At 56.5% G+C, this 17,521-nt stretch overlaps 1 protein-coding gene across 1 annotated transcript; it reads left to right on the forward strand.

The window, feature by feature from the left end:
* Nucleotides 1–15,922: 15,922 nt before the first annotated feature.
* Nucleotides 15,923–17,097, forward strand: ZNRF4 (zinc and ring finger 4; the record flags this gene model as incomplete). Its single annotated transcript, XM_081092992.1, has 1 exon — nucleotides 15,923–17,097. The coding sequence occupies exon 1, from the start codon at nucleotides 16,015–16,017 to the stop codon at nucleotides 17,095–17,097; it is 1,083 nt and encodes a 360-aa protein (XP_080949118.1). The 5' UTR covers nucleotides 15,923–16,014.
* Between the last annotated feature and the right edge of the window lie 424 nt (nucleotides 17,098–17,521).

Below are 17,521 nucleotides of genomic sequence, written 5' to 3' on the forward strand. Positions count from 1 at the left end.
AGGCAGGGCTGGGTGGAGTGGGGCTGAAGGGAGAAATGGGGGACATCTGTAATATTGTCAACAAGAAGGAATGGTAAAAAGGTAAATTTTATGCTATGTAGTTTACCACAATTTAAAAAAATTAGATAAATCCATACTTTTGAAATGCAGTTCTGCATTTGCGTTGGACACATTTTAACTGCTCAGAAGCCGCATGTCCCTGGTGGCTCCCATAATGGACAGGACAGATACAGGCCATTTCTTTCATCACACAGAGTTTATTGAGAGCGAGTTAAAGTCTCTTCACAGGCCTAATATTCCTTTTAAGGAGCGAGGAGGCCCAGGGCACACAGCTTGTGGTGGCAACAGGGATTTTAAACGGGTTTTGTTTTCACTGTGGATCAGTCAGCTCTTCTCCCCACAGAGGACAGAGGGCACCTGAGAACAGCTGAGTCAGGCCTCTCCTCTGTTCACCACCCGCCAGGCCTCCCACATCCCTGGAGGTAAAAGCCCAAGTCCTCTCCACAAGGCCCTGTATGCCCTTCCCCCTCCCCTCCCTGCCTCATCTCCTCCCTCCTCCCCCTCACTCACTCTCCTCCAGCCACATGGGCTTTCTAACTGTTTCTCCAAAATACCACAGTCCTGCCCCAGGGCCTTTGCACGGGCTGTTCCCTTTGCTGACAAGCTGTTCCTTCAGAAAGCTACATGGCTCCCTCGCTCAGTCAAATGTCTCTGTGGTGAGAACTTCGTTTTCATCCTAATTAAAAATTGCAAGTCTTGACCCATACTCAGAGCTTAGAGCCATCTCCTATCCCACCCTCCAGACAAGAGCCTAGGGTTCAGGATCTGGGACTCTCTGAACAGTGCTCCGCGGATGGGGAGTCCAGAATGCCCTGGCCTGCCCATGACCTTGTCCTCAGCCTGTCCTGTCCCCGGATGGCTCCGCCCCCTCCCTCCAGGAGCTCAGAAATTCGCCAGGCGCACAGATGCCAGACGGGAAAATTAATTGGGCCTTGCTGGGGCTGCTCTCCCTGCTCCCGTCAATAACAGCCGTAAAGCGGGATTTATGTGGCCGCGCTGGCTCTGGATGGAACCTGGGAGGAGGGGCCGTGTGCGAGGAAAGTCAATCTCTGGCCACAGGAACAGGCGGCAGCTGGGGCTCCAGGACCAGAGCCATCTTCCTGCTGCCTTGGTCGAGGCTGCGCCTTCCCCGCGTGCTTTTGGAGCATTAACGGTTTTAATGGGGAGGTGGGGGTTTATGTCTGTTTTAACCCAGAGGGAAACTGGTACAGGGAGGCTAAGCAACCTGAGGCTGCACAGCCGCTCTGACACACGCGGCCTTGGCTCAGTTTGTGGGACTGAGATGTGCCAGGCACAAAGCAGGCAGCCGAGGAAGATGTGCCCAGCCAGCTGGGGGGTGAAAGGTCACTCCGTCCCCATCACACTGCGGCCGGACCCTCTCTGCTAGTGCACCTTCTTCTCGGCTCCACATAGTCACAGGCTGCCGTCCCCCCCCCACCCCCGCACACACACACACACACACACACACACACACACACACACACTTTTTCATTTCTTCTTTTTTCATAGTTGACATACAACGTCACAGTTTCCAGTGTAAGTCACAGACTGATTCATCTGGCCCCGGCTAGAGCTATCGATTGGAACCTGCTGGAGGCCTTGGGGTAGCTGATGGGATGCCGCCGTTGTCCCCCTCCCCGCAGCACCCCCCTTCCCCTTCTGGGTAGAGGCTCTTCTAGGCATCCCTGGGGAAGGAAGTCTGGGTTCATCCTGACTCTGCTGTGCGACACTGGGGAAGTGTCTTACCCTCTCTGGGCTCAGCTTCCTCATCTGAAAAACAGGGATAATGATAATCATGGACCTGAGCAGGGACCTGGAGCAGGCCCAGGCAGGGGAGCGTCCAGCCTGGTGAGCACTCAGCGGCTGACATTTTACTATTATTCTTACAGTTTTTTGTTGCCCTCCAACTGCAGGGAGAGGCGAGGCCTCTGTATCTGCCTCTCCTTCTCCCTGGGGCCCTTTCTTCCATCCCTGGACCAAATCCAGTGCCCCCCCACCTCCACCCCATGCAGGCACCGCTGGGACAGTTTTGATGGACATGTTTTTTGCACAGAAAAAAGCTGGAGGAATTGTATTTTGCCAAAAGTGTCAGCTGGAGAGAAAATATTTCCTGCATCTCTCATGAGTGTTGATGTCGGAGAGCTAGTGTATTGGTGGGGGCCAGGGGTCCACATGATAGGGCCGCTGCCCCAGTCAGCCCCCAACCACCCGCTCCCCAACTATGCCCAAGCCTAGCGTCCTACCCCCCCCCCCCAGGTCTCTGCCTGGCTTCTCCCCTTGGATAGTCTCCACTCTCTGACACCCTCATCTCTCTTTCTCCACAATGAGGAAGTGACATGGGAGCCGTGGCTTGAGTTCCCCTGGAGAAGGGGGGTAGTGGGAGGAGCACTCCAAGCAGAGGGCACAGCTCGTGCAAAGGCCCTGGGGCAGGACCGTGCATGGTGTGATTTGAGGATCCGCCAGGAGATCCATGTGCCTGGAGTAAGAGTGAGCGAAGGGGAGTGAGGGAGGGAATGAGGCCAGGGAGGGAATGGGTGCAGGGACTTTGGGGTCACGGGGAGGACTGGGGATTTTATTCCAGGAGCACCAAGGAGACCTGGGGGGGGGGCGCTTTTGAAGGGAGAGGGACACCAAACAAGCACCCTCATATACAGAGGAGGTGTGGGCAGCAACCCATCAAAATTCAGAATAAATCGGTCTCCGCCGCTGTCTAGAACTAGAGACACCCCGATCACTTGGTGTTGGCATTGAAGTACCATTAAATGGAAACTACCCGAAGGCGACCACCGGGGGGCGCACAACCCCTGCTCTCTGTGTAAAGGAAAACTTCGCAGCCAGGATAAAGGATGCCAGCTAGGTGGGCAGACGCTGACCCGTGTCCGGAATGCATGGAAGGGGGCAAGAGGAAGCTGCAGGACAATAACATGGAAGGAGAAGGTTCTGGAAGCATCTGCATCAGTGTCAACGCGACCTATGCCAAGGTAAGAAGATTCAGTTTTATTTTATGATTACTTGTTTTATTCTTGCCCGGCTGGCGTGGCTCAGTAGTTGAGCGTCAACCTATGAACCAGGAGGTTTGATTCCCAGTCAGGGCACATGCCCGGGTTGCGAGCTTGATCCCCAGTGTGGGGCGTGCAGGGAGCAGCCAATCAGTGATTCTCTCTCATCATTGATGTTTCTCTCTCTCCCTCTCCCTTCCTCTCTGAAATCAATAAAAATACAAAAATTTAAAAATAAATTAACTAGTTCATGCATTTGGTAGGTTCCCAATGTTTTACTGCCCCTCTCTAGTTCCCAAACATGTTCACTCCAGACGAAAACCCAGGACCCCCAAATATTGCTTTGTAACATTTAAAAATATATTTTTATTGTGGTCAAATATACAAGGGTGGGCAAAACTAGGGTTATAGTTGTTTGTATGGAAAAAGGAGTGCAGGTTACGATGGATACAATAGCTTTATTAACTCTGTCTCATGTATTCACAACTGTAAACCTAGTTTTGCCCACCTGTACGTGATACCACCAGCTCCGGTGGCCCAGGTCCCTTAGCTTGTGGCAGCATCACCCCAATCTCTGTCTCTATCGTCACTGGCCATCTTCCCCGGCTCTGTGTCCTTCCCTCTTCCTACACAGACAGCACTCATTGAGCGTAAGGCCTCCCCAGATCAGGGTGATTTCACCTGAGATCCTTACCTAATTACACCTGCAAAGACCTTCTTTCCAAATAAGGTCACATTCTGGGGTCTGGGTGGTCATGGATTTTGGGGGACACTATTCATCCCACTATACGGTGTAAGGTACCTTATTCACAGGTTCAAGGATTAGGACGATAGCATCCTTGGGGGATATTGTTCTGCCTACCAAACCGTTCGTCCTGTGTGTCCCTCCCCTGCCCAGTGCTTTCCCGTGGCTCCCCATTGCCGTAGACAAAGAGCTGCTTACTGCTGCCCACAGGGCTCTGTGCGGGCCGAACCCACGCCCGCCTCCCACACCCCTTCCCCCCTCACTCCACCTCCAAGCTGTTCTCACACAGGCCAGGCTGGTTCCTGCCTCAGGACCTTTGCACTGGCTGTGTCCTCTGCCTGGAACGCCCTTTCTTACCCTCGATCTTCTCACAGCTGCTTCTCATTGGTCTCTTTGGAGATGCCTCCCCAGACCACGTGCTCAAGCTGCCCCACCCCCTCCACTGTCATGGACTGTAATGTAAACGGCCCACCCCGGCTCCTGTCTTCCTCCCATAGCCCGTCTCCCCACAGCGACCGCCAGAGGGAGCCTGTGAGCACGAGTCAGGTGTAGCCGCTCCTCTGCCCACAGCCCCTCCCGGCTCTCACCGCTCTCCTGGTAAAAGCCCAAGTCCTGCCCGCTGTCCACAAGGCCATACACGACCTGCCCGTCCCCTCCCGCCCCCCACACCTCCCCCTCTCTCCCCCTTGCTCACTCTGCTCTAGGCACAGGGGCCTCCTCACTGTTCCTCCATCAGGCCGGGCAGGGACCTGCCCCAGGCTTTTGGCACAGGCTCTTCACACTGCTTGGGGCGCCCATAGCTACCTCCTTCACTTCCTCCAGGTGTCTGTTCAAGGGTCGCCTGCTCAGTGAGGCCTCCCCCCATTTATAATGTTCGATTCTTCATCGTCAGCACCTTGGACCTCCGTCCCTGCTTCCTTTCCCCCCATAGCATGTATGACCCAACATACCCCACAATTACGTACAGTGCTTGTTGCTCATTGCTCAATCTCCCCCCTGGACATGAGCTCCGAGGGGCAGGACCTGGGTCAGCCTCCATCACTGCTTGTCTGCAGGCCCAGCCCAGGGCCCTCAGCCAGAGGAGGGACGCGGAGGAGTATCTGTGTGACCCGGAGTGACATGTGTTCCACCCTGGAGCCTCAGTTTCCACATCTGTATAATGGGATCCTGATCTATCTATTCTTGGGGTTGTTGAGAGTCTTGAGCCACCCCAAGTCTGCAGAAGCACGAGGCCGGCTGGGCTCTGGTACCCAGTAGGCACCTGACTCTTGCTTCCTTGGTCCATCACTGAGACCTGGTGTGGGAGGTGACAGCCCTGCAGGTGCCACTGGCTCTGGCTGTCACACTTGGTAAATTGCAGGCAGGCGGCTCCCACAGCTGCAAAGCCAAGGGCAGGTGGGGACGAGACTGGGACTATCTCAGGTCCCTCCCCCCATTTTTAGAATAGTTTATTGATTTTTAGAGAGAGAAAGGGAGAGAGAGAGAGAGAGAGAGAGAGAGAGAGAGAGAGAGAAACACTGATGTGAGAGAACAACATTCACGGGCTGCCTCCTGCACATCCCCCACCAGGGATGGAGCCTGCAACCCCAGCATGTGCCCTTGACCAGGAATCGAACCAGCAACCTGCTGGCACATGGGATGACGCCCAACCAACTGAGCCACACTGGCGAGGACCTCAGGTCCATCTTGAGACTCAGGGCCAGGCTCAGAGAAGAGGCCTGGGAGCCTCCTTCCCCCTCTCTGGGCCTCGGATTCCCCATCAGCAAAAGAAGAGGCTTGAGTTCATGGAGGCATCTCTGGGTTCCTTCAGCCATGCATGAGCCCTGTGTGCGTTTCTGACAAACCCTCCTGTGGCTTTGAACCTCCACATATAAAGTGCAAGAGTGAAAGAAGAAATAAGGTCTGAGTACCGGGACAGGTAACCATCCATCTCCTTTATGCGCCATGCCTATCTCCCAGGACAGCGCCCAGAGCTCAACAGACAGTAGGGATACCCTTGTCACGATAGCTACATTGATTGGGCGCCTACTGTATATCTGGCCCCACACTGAGAACTTGATAAGACGTTATATCAAATGTAGGCCTCAGACAGCAGCCCGGTGACATAGGTACAATTATTATGCCCATATTGCAGATGGGAAAGCTGAGCCAAGAAGTTGTAGAGGCAGAACTGGACTCAGGTCTCTCTGACCCCAAGTCTGTGCTCTAAACCGCCACACTCTACAACCCCAGGAAAAGTTTGTCAAATAAATAAATGAGTGTTGATTGAGCCTCTGGGAAAGGGGAGGGGGCTCTTGGCCACTTTTCATAATGGCACAGGGGCCTCCAGTTTTCCCCAAAAATGAGGTCATGGCCCAGACCCCCTGCTACTCCCTACATCCTCCCAGCACAGCTGCCGCCTTGCAAAGACGGAGTCAGGGAAACTGATTTCTTTCTTGAACCTGGAGCCAAAGGCTTCCCCCAACCCCACCTCCCTTCTCCTTGAGACCCCTGTGGCAGGGGAAGGAATAAAATATATACAGGAGAGGAGGGACGGCTCTCTCCATTTGTCCACCTGCAGCCTCCTTTAAAGACAAGCAAAATATTTTTAAAAGCGAGCGTGCCAGCCCACAGGCTGCCTGTGAGTGTGTGCGCGCGTGTGTGAGCGCACGCACGGATCTATGAAATATTTAGGCAGCGCCCAGTCTGTTTATGGCCGTGATTAATCTTGTGTCTGGTTGGCGGAGGGAGCGCAGAACAAAATGACTCTCCTCTCGGGGCCAGGCTCCTTTCCCAGATGGGGCGGGGGGAGGGGGGAGAGGAGGAGAACTTGGGAGGCAAGTGGTGGCCTGGGCGCCAACCTCAGGAAGCTTCTTCTAAAGGCCCCTGTCCTGCCTGCCTGTCCCCCACCCCCGTGATGGCCACAAAGTCCCCAACCCAGCCGGTACCCCCTGTCCCCTGGGCACGGGGCTCAGTGGTTATTTCATTTTGTCTTTATAGCTTTGTTGAGATATAGCTGGCACACAAGAGACTGCAAATACAGGGGTGGGCAAAAGTAGATTAAGTTACCAGCCATCTTTACCTAAAAGATAAATCGTAAGTAAGGGTACAAAATAATAACAATAATAAGAAGAAGACACCTAATAAAGTAAATCACACAACAACTCATAGATGACACAATGGCACATTGTTTCGCACACTCACAAAAGCATGCCCGCTCTTGCCCAGCCCTGCGCTGAAGGTAGCACACGCGCACACCTGTAAAACCAGCAGTACAGCGAACACGTACACGGCCCCCAAAAAGGCCCCAGGATTTTTGGTAACAGCCACTGATCTGCTCTGGGTCACTCTGAATTCGTTTGCATTTCTTTTTAAAAATTAAAAAAATATATATATTTATTGATTTCAGAGAGGAAGGGAGAGAGAGAGAGAGAGAGAAACGTCAATGATGACAGAGAACCATTGATTGGCTGCCTCCTGCACGCCCCACACTGGGGATGGAGCCCGCAATTCGGGCACGTGCCCTGACCAGGAATCGAACCGTGACCTCCAGGTTCATAGAGCCAACCACTGAGCCAAGCCGGCCAGGTTCTTTTTAAAAAATATATATATTTTATTGATTTTTTAGAGGGATAGAGAGTTAGAAACATTGATGAGAGAGAAACATTGGTCAGCTGCCTCCTGCACACCCCCCACTGGGGATGTGCCCACAACCAAGGTACATGCCCTTGACCGGAATCAAACCTGGGACCTTTCAGTCCGCAGGCCGATGCTCTATCCACTGAGCCAAACCGGTCAGGGCCTGGCCAGGTTCTTTACGTTTCTAAGGTACAACCCAGCGTGCACACTGTTGTGCCTGGCTTCTTCGGCTCAGCCTAGTGACTCCAGGGTTTGTCTGCGTTGTGCGTTTCTCTACGCTCCGTTCCTTTTAATGACTGAGGAATGGTCTGTGGCTTGCGTGGACTGCTTGTGCTTATGCCTTCACCTGTCGGTGGACAGTTGGATGGTTTCCAGGTTGGGGCTGTTGCCGATAAAGCTGCTCTGAACGTGCGGGGACCAGTCTCTGTGTGGGCGTGTGCTCTTGTCTTTCTTGGGTAAATTCCTTGGAGTGGAATTGCTGGGTCATATGGTGGGCGTGAGTGTCACTTTTTAAGACACGAGGGAGCATTTGAAAATGGTGACAGTGCCTGGGAAGCACTGGATGTGGGTCACCTTGCTCCATCCGTGAGACGGCTCAGGGACAAGAAGGGGAAACGGGACAGGCCATGCGGCTGGGGAGTGGCAGAGGTGGGACTCGAACCCAGGGCCGTCTGAGCCCAGAGCACCGCTGGGGGGCTGCATTCCCTGAGCTTGGATGGAAGTGATGGGCACATGCAGTGCCTTGCTGTTTCCTACCCCGGCCAGGTGCGATTCCGACTTTGTATGGTGTCATCCCCTGAGAGCCTGGTGCCAGTGGGTGCTCAATAAGTGCACTCAGAACTCAAGGTGCGAGCCGTAAGTCTGGCTGCAAATCAGATCTCATTCCTCCCCCACCTGAAACCTGCAGTGGCTCCCTAGTGTGCCTTTAGGATGAAGCTTAAACTCCATAATGCGACCTAAGACTTATTTGAATCCTGGCTCTACTCCTGTTCCAGCCACACTGCCTCTTTGCCGTTCGTGAAACGCAAACGAGGCCCTGCCACAGGGCCTTTGCACCTGCTGTTCCTGCCGCCTGAACCCACAACACCTGTTAATGCTTTGCACCTGAGCGGCTGCTCCTCCTCCTTTAGTTCCCAGCCCAAAGGTCACTGTACCAGGCCCTCCCAGGCCCCTCTGTGGCACCCATCACCCTTTGTGTCCTACCTGCAGGCCTTTTTGCTTTAACCTGTATTTATTTACGTCTTAAGAGACCCAGTAACACTCACAGAGGTTTGCTGTCTGCCTGCACCCGCTCTATGCCCTGCACCTCCCAAGTGTAAACTCATCTAAACTTCTTACAACTTTGTGTGTCAGGTGCCATCATTAGCTCCATTTACAGGTGAGGAAACGGAGGCACAGAATGATTCAGGCAGCACAGCCAGGAAGCATCTGCGGACCGAGTGCATGCGTGCAGTGTGTCACCTCCGCAGGGCAAGTCTGACCCGTCACAGCTGTCTTCCCGGCCCAGCCCAGGGTCCAGCTCCGCCGGGGAGACAGCCCTGTTGTCACAGATGAAGCAGCAGAAACCCTAGGGGGGCGGTAACTTGCCCCATGGCCAGGCTGGCTTTGAACCTGCACGTCGGACCTGCCAGCCTATGTCCTTTCCCATCCCTCAGGCCGACACCAGCCCCCGCCCCTTGGTGAGCCCCAAACCTCAGAGTGGCCTCCACGGGTGCTGGCTCAGACTGCGAACAGATGCTCGCTATTTTAAACCCACTGTTTAACTCATTAAGACAGCTGTTTCCCATCCCCAAAGTCGGCGGAATTAGAATTAAATTCATCCCAGAATTAAACACACACATACACACGCACATACCCCGCCACCATTTGGAGGCAAAACTTGTTAGCATTTAGGCAAGCTGTGCTGCTCTGGCCCAGGGCGGGCTGGAGATGCCACAGAATTGATGCCACTCCCCACTGGCTGGTGCGGCTCAGTGCGTCCGAGTGTCGTCCTGTGCACTGAAGAGTCAGGGGTTCCACTCCCAGGCAGGGCACATACCCAGCCTGCGTGTTCGATCCCTGGTCGGGTGCACTGGGGAGGCAACCGAATGATGTTTCTCTCTCCCTTCTTTCCTCTTTTTCTAGAATCAATGACAAACATGCCCTCGGGTAAGGATTAAAAAAAAAAAAAAAGAATTGATGCCGCCCCCAACCAGTGGCGGGCAGGCACTGGTGCGTGGATACCCCAGCTCCCCTGTCCCTGGCGTGGGCATCTCGGGAGCACATGCGGAGCTCCAGGGTGCCTCCGGAGGTCCCGCCAGGACGGACCCATCCGCCCGCCGCAGCTTCCTGCTCCCTTCGCGTCCTGTGCGGTCCTTCCCTCCCTCTCACTTCCCCGCTCCTTCCTGGGAAAGCCTCCCACATGAGCTACTTGCACCCAGATGCTCGTCCCCAGGCTGCCCCCAGGGAACCCGGGTCGGCCAGGCCCTCGCTGCACACGCACTAAGACGCAGGCTGTTCCTCGCGGTCCGCAAGGCCGCCGTGACCAGCTGGTGACCGGCCGTCCTGCCGTCCACACAGCCATCGTGTCCCCCAGCTCTGCCCCAGACACGCACCGGTGCCCACGCCGCCCCGCCCCGCACAGGCTCCCCACCGCCCCCTGCTGCCAGCCCCGCCTCCTCCCGGTCTGCACGCACAGGCCCAGGCCCGCCGTGTGGGGGGACTGCCCGTCACCCTCTGGGCCAGCATGGCCTCTCGCAGCCAGTCTTCCTCATCCCTCACCTCCCTCTCCTCCCCCTCCTCCTCCTCCTCCTCCTCCTCCTCCTCCTCCTCCTCCTCCTCCTCCTCCCCTCCCCTCCCTTCTCCCCTCTCCCCTCCCCTCCCCTCCCCTCCCCTCCCTTCTCCCCTCCCTTCTCCCCTCTCCCCTCCCCTCCCCTCCCCTCCCCTTTCCTCCTTCCCTCCTCTTCTTCCCTCTTCTTCCTCCCACCTTTTCTCCTTCTCCCTCCTCCTCTTGTTCTCTTTCTCCCTCCCCTCCCTCCCTCCCCTCCGCCTTTCCTCTTCCTTTTCTTCCTCCTGTTCCCTCTCCTACCCCCTTTCCTTTTCTTCCTGCCCCTTCTCCTCCTATTTTCCCTTCCTCCTCTCCCGCTCCTCCTCCTCCCCTTCTGGTTCCCTTTCTCCTCCTCCATCTCCCCCCCTCCTCCCCCTCCTCCTCTTCCTCTTCTCTCCCCTCCTCCTCTTGTCTTGGTTACTTCTGGGTCCCCAGTGCCCAGCCCAGAGACTGGTACACAGTAGTTGCTAAGCAAAGATTTGATGAACAAATACATGAAATTAACTGATGCAAGTCAACAAAGGCCTGATGCCCAGGTGGCACCCCAAGAATGAGGTGTGCTTAGAAGGGAAGGTCTTCCCTCATTTCAGGCTCCCATTCAAACCTCCCTGCCTCGGGGAGACCTCCCTTGGGCACCCCAATGACTGCCCCTCTGTCAGGCCTCTTCATTTCCTTCACAGCCCTGCACACCCTGAAATCACTTCATGTGATGGTGGTTCATTCATTTATTTCATTGTTTATTCGCTGTCTCCCCTTCTCTCAGCTGAAACATAGCCTCAGTGAGGCCAGGGGCTCTGTCTTGGTCGCACTGTGTACCCAGTGCCTAGCAGCTCGTCCTGTGCAGACGGAGCTGTCTCCGGCAGTGTTTCCCGCCTGTAATTACCCCCAGTAAAAACCCTTAACCGAAGGGGAGGGAGGAGCCAGTCAGCAGCAGACATCTGATTAAGCTTTAGTCACTCGGACCCGCCCCACTAATGGGGGTGGGGGTGAGGGTGGGGGAGGGGGGAGCTGGTGCAGGGGAAGGCCTTTCACTGGGTGCTGGGCAGTAGGAGCCCCATGGTGAGCATAAAGGGCAGAAAATAAACCTGGAAAATCTAGGCGAAGATCAGACCGGATAAGGACGCAAGCCTGGGAGAAGCCAGGAGAGGGATTGGACAGTTGGGAAGAAAGCCTGCTCCCTCTGACGCCCAAGCAAACAGGGAGGCAGAACAAAGGCCCAGGCTCCTTTGGCAGCTGCGCGGAGCAGAGTGCAGCCGGGAGCAGGGCCGGTGCAGGGCTATGGGAGCCTGGGGTGCCAGGATCATGGCGCCGGGGCTCTGGGCCTGGCCTCCCGGTCCTGGTGGGCGCGGGTGGGGGCCTGCAGCCCCGGAAGGACTTCCCCGCGAGAGACATAGCTAAACGCCGGGTGGTGGGTGAGGCATGGGGCGTGGTGTACCAGGGGCAGATCGACAACATCACCGGCTTCTCTTGCTGGACCCACCGCACAGGCGCCTCTTGGGGTGCTGCAGCCGTTTCAGGGGCATCTGTGCTCTAATAAATCTTGCCACTATCGCTTAAATCTTCCTGCACACGCGCCCCTGAAGTGCCTTTCCTGGGACTCCGTGGGAGAGCCGGTTTCCTCTGGAAGCACTTGGAGCAGGAAAGGTGGGAAGACAGATGAGGCAGCCTGGCGTCGGGCAGCAAGCCCGCTCCTTTGCAGCTGGACGCCCGTCCCGCGGGGACCAGGCTGGCAGGGAGCCAGTGCGGGAGGCAATTGGGAAGCTGGGGCAGAGGGGGTGGCCCAGCCTCTGAGCCTGGCACCTGGGCAGGCTTCCTCCCGGGAGAAGCTGGCAAAGCACAGTCCAAGCTCGAAGGGTGATGGTAGGGCCCAAGGGCAATTGTGTCCAGAAAGTGTTTTACACGCGGGGAAGCTTAGCCAATGCGCCAGGGCCGTGCAGAGCCCCGAACCCAGCTCTCCCCTGGCACCACCTGGGACCACAAAGACATGTCTGGCCTTCAAGCTGATAAAGTCCACTGGGTATCTACTGTGGGGAATGAGGGAGAGAGAGAGAGAGAAAGAGAGAGAGAGAGAGAGAGAGAGAGAGAGAGAGAGAGAGAGAGAGAGAGAGAGGAGACTGTGGGAGAGAGAGACCAACAATGGGAAACAGATCTAGAGACCCAGGCGCAGGGATGTGCACACAGACAGGGACAGACATAGACAGACAAAGCACACCACAGGGACTGACAGCCGTCAGATAGCAACAGAGATTCTGAGACAGAGACGTTGAGAGACTGAGTCAGGAAGTCAGAGAGAGCCCTCGCTGGTGCGGCTCAGTGGATAGAGCATCGGCCTTCGGGCTGAGGGGTCCCGGGTTCAATTCTGCTCAAGGGCACGTGCCTGGGTTGCAGGCTCGATGGAAGGCAACCAGTTGACGTGTTATCTCTCTGACGTCAATGTTTCTTCTCTCTCTCTGTGTCTCTCCCTCCTTCCACTCTCTCTAAAATTCAATGGAAAAATAGCCTCCAGTGAGGATTAACAACAACAAAAAGAGAGAGAGAGAGAAAGGGACAGACAAACAGAAGAGGGGAGGCAAAAAGAGACACTGGCAGAGAAAGGGAGAGATAGAGAAGGAAGGGGAGACAGGAGCAGGTTGATAAAGAGACAGAAATGGAGGCGCAGAGAGAGGAGAGGCGGAGAGAGGGCCGGTCAGCCTGCAGGCGATGATTCACTGGCCCCTTATTACGGACCTGGCAGACCTCCCGTTTCCCCTCCTCGCCCAGCCCCTGGGGCAAGACTGCTCTCCGCCAGCCCAGCCCTGTTGGGTGTGTGTGTCCTGCATACCCGCCCGTGAGCGGGGACGTGGAGCATTCAGTTTAGCAGGGGGTGCACTCAGGGACGAAGGAGATGCGACTGACTTCTGGGGCAAGGAGAGTGCACACAGACACCCCCATCACCCCATCTGGTAGCCAATGGTTGGAGGAGCCAGACGCCTCCGCGACATCCCCTCTGAGCATTACTGCAGGAGGTCCCCACCAGGAACACTCGGGCAGAGGGATGGGTGCAGAGCAGAAAGAGAACATCAAACTGATAACGGTGCCAGTGTCTTTCTAGGAGATTCTGGAAGCCCCTGTCCCCCACGAGGTTAGTGGTCTGGGGATAGAAACCCTCTCGTAGGCAGAACAAGGACTATATTGGTTCATATCACAGGGGTTCAGGTGTTGTGTGGCCTTCGGGCTCAGCGGTGTTTTTAGGACCCGGGTCTCTCTCTTTTTTTCCTGCTTTCCTGTGCATTCTTCTATCCTTAGGCAGCATCTTCATCTGTGTTCCCCGGAATCAGACCCCAAGACAAGGATCGGAATGCAAGTAATTTATTTTGGAAGCGATCTCAGAAAACTCCGGGAGGGGAGTGGGGCAAGGGGGGCAGGAAAAGGAGGGAAAGCAGCAAAGGACGCGTTGTCCTGTGTCAGGGCCTCAGTCTGCTGGGGCCTCTGGGAGAGGGTGAGGGACTTGCACCCCAGACTTAGCTCCTTTGAGGGGCAATAGAGACCAGGTATTTGCCCACTCACTCTGACCAGTCATTGGTTCAGCCCCTCAAACCCTCTCTCCCTATCTCTGTACCTCGCTCACCTCAGGACCTTTCCACATGCCATCCACACCCGGGATGCCGTTCTCTGTCCCCTTGCACAAGTTCATCCTTACTCACCCCGAGTTTGATCGCGGTAAGACCGTGCCTTTGGCTGCTCTCACCCAGTGCAGCTCCTGGGACAAGGGCTCCAGTGTGTTCAGTGCCGACATCTGCCATAACAGAGTCCCACACACTGGGGACTTAAAGCAACAGGCGTTTATTCCCTCACAGCTCTGGAGGTGGGAAGCCCAAAATCAAGGTGTGGGCAGTGTTGGTCCCTTCCTGGGGGCTCAGGGAGACTCTCTCCTGGTTTCTGGCCGTGGCCACAGCCCTTGGCATCCGTGCCTTGCAGAAGCCTCCTTCCCATCTCTGCCTCGGTTGTCACATGGCCTTCTCTGTGTCTCTTCCCCTTCGCCGGCTGAGGGCCGCTGTGAGAGGTATTAGACCGGCGGTTCTCAACCTGTGGGTCGCGACCCCTTCGGGGGTCGAACGACCCTTTCACAGGGGTCGCCTAAGACCGTCGGAAAACACATACATAATTACATATTGTTTTTGTGATTAGTCACTATGCTTTAATTATGTTCAATTTGTAACAGTGACATTGGGGGCCACCACAACATGAGGAACTGTATTTAAGGGCCGCGGCATTAGGAAGGTTGAGAACCACTGTGTTAGACCAACAGAGAAAAAACCTAAGGAATAAGTGGTCAACCTGGCAAAATGCAGCTGAGAGAGAGCTCTGTTCCCAGCAGGAGGAGAGGCATTTGCAAAGCTCTGGAGGCCACCCAATCATGATGTAGGTGGAGCCTTGAAAAGCATCTGGCTTTTGAGGTTGGCAGGGGCTCGACTGGGGGGGCGGGGGGCCCAGAGAAGAGGGTGGGCTTTATCTGGAGGCGGTGGGGAGCCATGGGGGAGTGTAAAGCAGGGGGGAGGTGAGAAGACTGGGATTTTTAGAAAAATCCCCGACTGCCATGTGGTGATGAACGGGAAGGGCTGCAAACTAGAGGCAGGTCTGTTCTGGGGGGAATGACAACGTCAGACCCTAGGGTGAGCAGCAGTCATGTATTACCTCATTTAACTTTCACACCACCAGTTCTATAAGATCGGTGACTTATCATGATGCCCATTTTACAGAGCCGGAAGCTGAGGCCCAAAGAAGGTAAGTGATTTACCTACATCACACAGTTGAGCCAGGAACCAAGGCTTGAGCAGGCTGCCTAGTTGAGTAGGAGACAGACTCAACGTGGGATATTTTGGGGATGAGAAGTGGGGAGGACGTGAGGCTGATGCCCAGAGTTCTGGCTGAGGAATGGGGAACAGAGACTCAGCTGGAGAGAAACCTCTAAAGCGAGAGAATAAAGCGGGTGCAGGAGGCCTACCAGGCAGTGAGGATGTGTGGCCACCCACCCCGGCCAGCCCCACCTTGCCCTTGGCCCTTCTCTCTCCCTTCAGATCAAGTCTAGTTAGACTCTGAGTGCATATGAACTCAGATTCTCCCTGGGTCACGAGAAATAGCCGGCACAGGGAGAAAGGTCACTGTAGACGGAAGAAATAGCCTGTGCCAAGGTCCTGGGGCAGAACCGTGCTCGGCACGTTGGAGGAACAGTAAGGTAACATTGGCACTTTCTTTGTTGGGTCACTGAGAGGCACAGGGAGATGATGCCTGTGGAGTGTGAGTGTGAGTCCTGGATCTGCCACTCGAGGCCACAGGCTCACATAAGGCCTCACACAGTAGAGGAGCCGGGAGTGCTCCGAGGCTCCCAGAACACTTTCTGAAGACTGCCCGGCCCCCCGGTCAGACTCCTAGGAATTCTATCTCGGCTACAGGCTCAGGCCGCTGGGGGCAGAATGTAAGTGGATGATGTCACAGAGGCTGGGGGCATCTAGAACCCTGAGGGGTCCTGGCCTCGGTGCCGTCTGCCAGCAAGGCCACCTGGCAGGTCAGTTCCTCCTGAGACCAGCCTTCAAAGACACAATGCAAAGGCGCCTGCCACCCGGAGCAGTTCCTGCCTAGGGCCGCCCGGGTCCCAGCCGCTCTGCTTGCCTGCCTCTGAGCCTCCCATTTAAGCTACCTCCATTCCAGCCTGGGAGGCCCCGGAGATGCCCAAAGGCCTCCCATCCGCCACCCCCCGTGGGACCTAGTTCACTCGGATCAGGAGGAGGAGGAAGGGTGAGGTGGCCATGGGGCGGCAGCGGCGGGCCCTGGCCCTGAGGGCGGTCAAGGCCTCCCTGATCCTCTTGGCGCTGCTGGTGCCCTCGCAGGCGGTGGTGCGGGCCGTGCTGGATGGCAACGCGAGCACAGTGGACTTCGCGGACTTGCCGGCCATGTTCGGGGCGCCCCTGGCCCCCGAGGGTGTGCGGGGCTACCTGATGGAGGCCAAGCCGGCTAACGCGTGCCACCCCATCGAGCGCCCGCAGCCGGTGGGCAATGGCTCCCTGGGCGCCATCGTGCTCATTCGGCGCTACGACTGCACATTTGACCTGAAGGTGCTGCATGCCCAGCAGGCCGGCTTCAAGGCCGCCATCGTGCACAACGTCTTCTCGGATGACCTGGTGCGCATGGCCCACGTCTACGAGGACCTGCGGCACCAGATCTCCATCCCCGCGGTGTTCGTGAGCGAGGCCGCCTCGCAGGACTTGCGGGTCATCATGTGCTGCGACAGGTCCGCCCAGGTCCTCTTGCTGCCCAACTACCCGCCGTGCCCGGACCTGGACTGCCATCCCGTGCTGGCCATCTCCTGGGTCCTGGGCCGCACCCTGGCCCTGCTCATGTCCACCTTCTTCATCCTGCGACACCTGTGGAACTGGCTGTGGTCCAGGTGGGCCTACGGGCCCGCGGCGGTCAAGGAGCCGGCCTGCCGGAGGGCCCAGGTCCGGACCTTCACGCGGCTCAACGACGTGTGCGCCATCTGCCTGGACGAGTACCAGGAGGGCGAGCAGCTCAAGATCCTGCCCTGCTCCCACACCTACCACTGCAAGTGCATCGACCCCTGGTTCTCCCAGGCCGCCCAGCGCTCCTGCCCCGTGTGCAAGCAGTCGGTGGCCAGCACGGAGGACAGCTCCGACTCCACCATCGACAGCTTCTGTGACGAGGAGCCCGCCCTGCTGGGCCACCATGCCCCCATCTGCGCCATCCAGGCCCGGCTGCGCGCCCGGAGGCTGGCGCTGCTGGCCCGAGCCAGCCCGCACCACTCCTGCAGCCCCGCCTCCGTGGGGGAGGCCGAGGCGGCGGAGCCCTCCGAGCGGCCCCCAGGCCCACTCTGAGGACCGCAGACCGTGGCCGGCGAGGAGCGGGCTGGGGAGGGTAGCCATAAGTGTTTCTAGTCTGTAGAGAATAAAAATGGATTTGAAAGCCGTTTGTGCCCTGGCTGCTGTGGGGCCACCCGCCTCTGGCCCTTCATGCCACCCCCGTGATAAAGCCAGGGGAGCCCACGGCCGGCTGCCATTGTCTGTGGTGAGTGAGGAGATGTGGGCCGGCGGGGAGGTGGGAGGTAAGGTCTCTGTGTCCATCCCCAGGGGTGGCCATGCCCAGGCGGGTGCCTCGGGTTCCAATCCTGGGCGCATGGCTGCTGATCCTGGATATGTTTATTCATGATTCACTTAAATGTTTTTTTAAAAAAATAAACTTCTCATTTTGGAATCATTTTAGATTTAAGATAAATAGCTAAGGTTCTAGCGAGTTCTCACG

Source organism: Myotis nattereri, assembly GCF_964212035.1.
Source record: "Myotis nattereri genome assembly, chromosome: 5".
In the NCBI taxonomy this organism is placed as follows: Eukaryota; Metazoa; Chordata; class Mammalia; order Chiroptera; family Vespertilionidae; genus Myotis; species Myotis nattereri.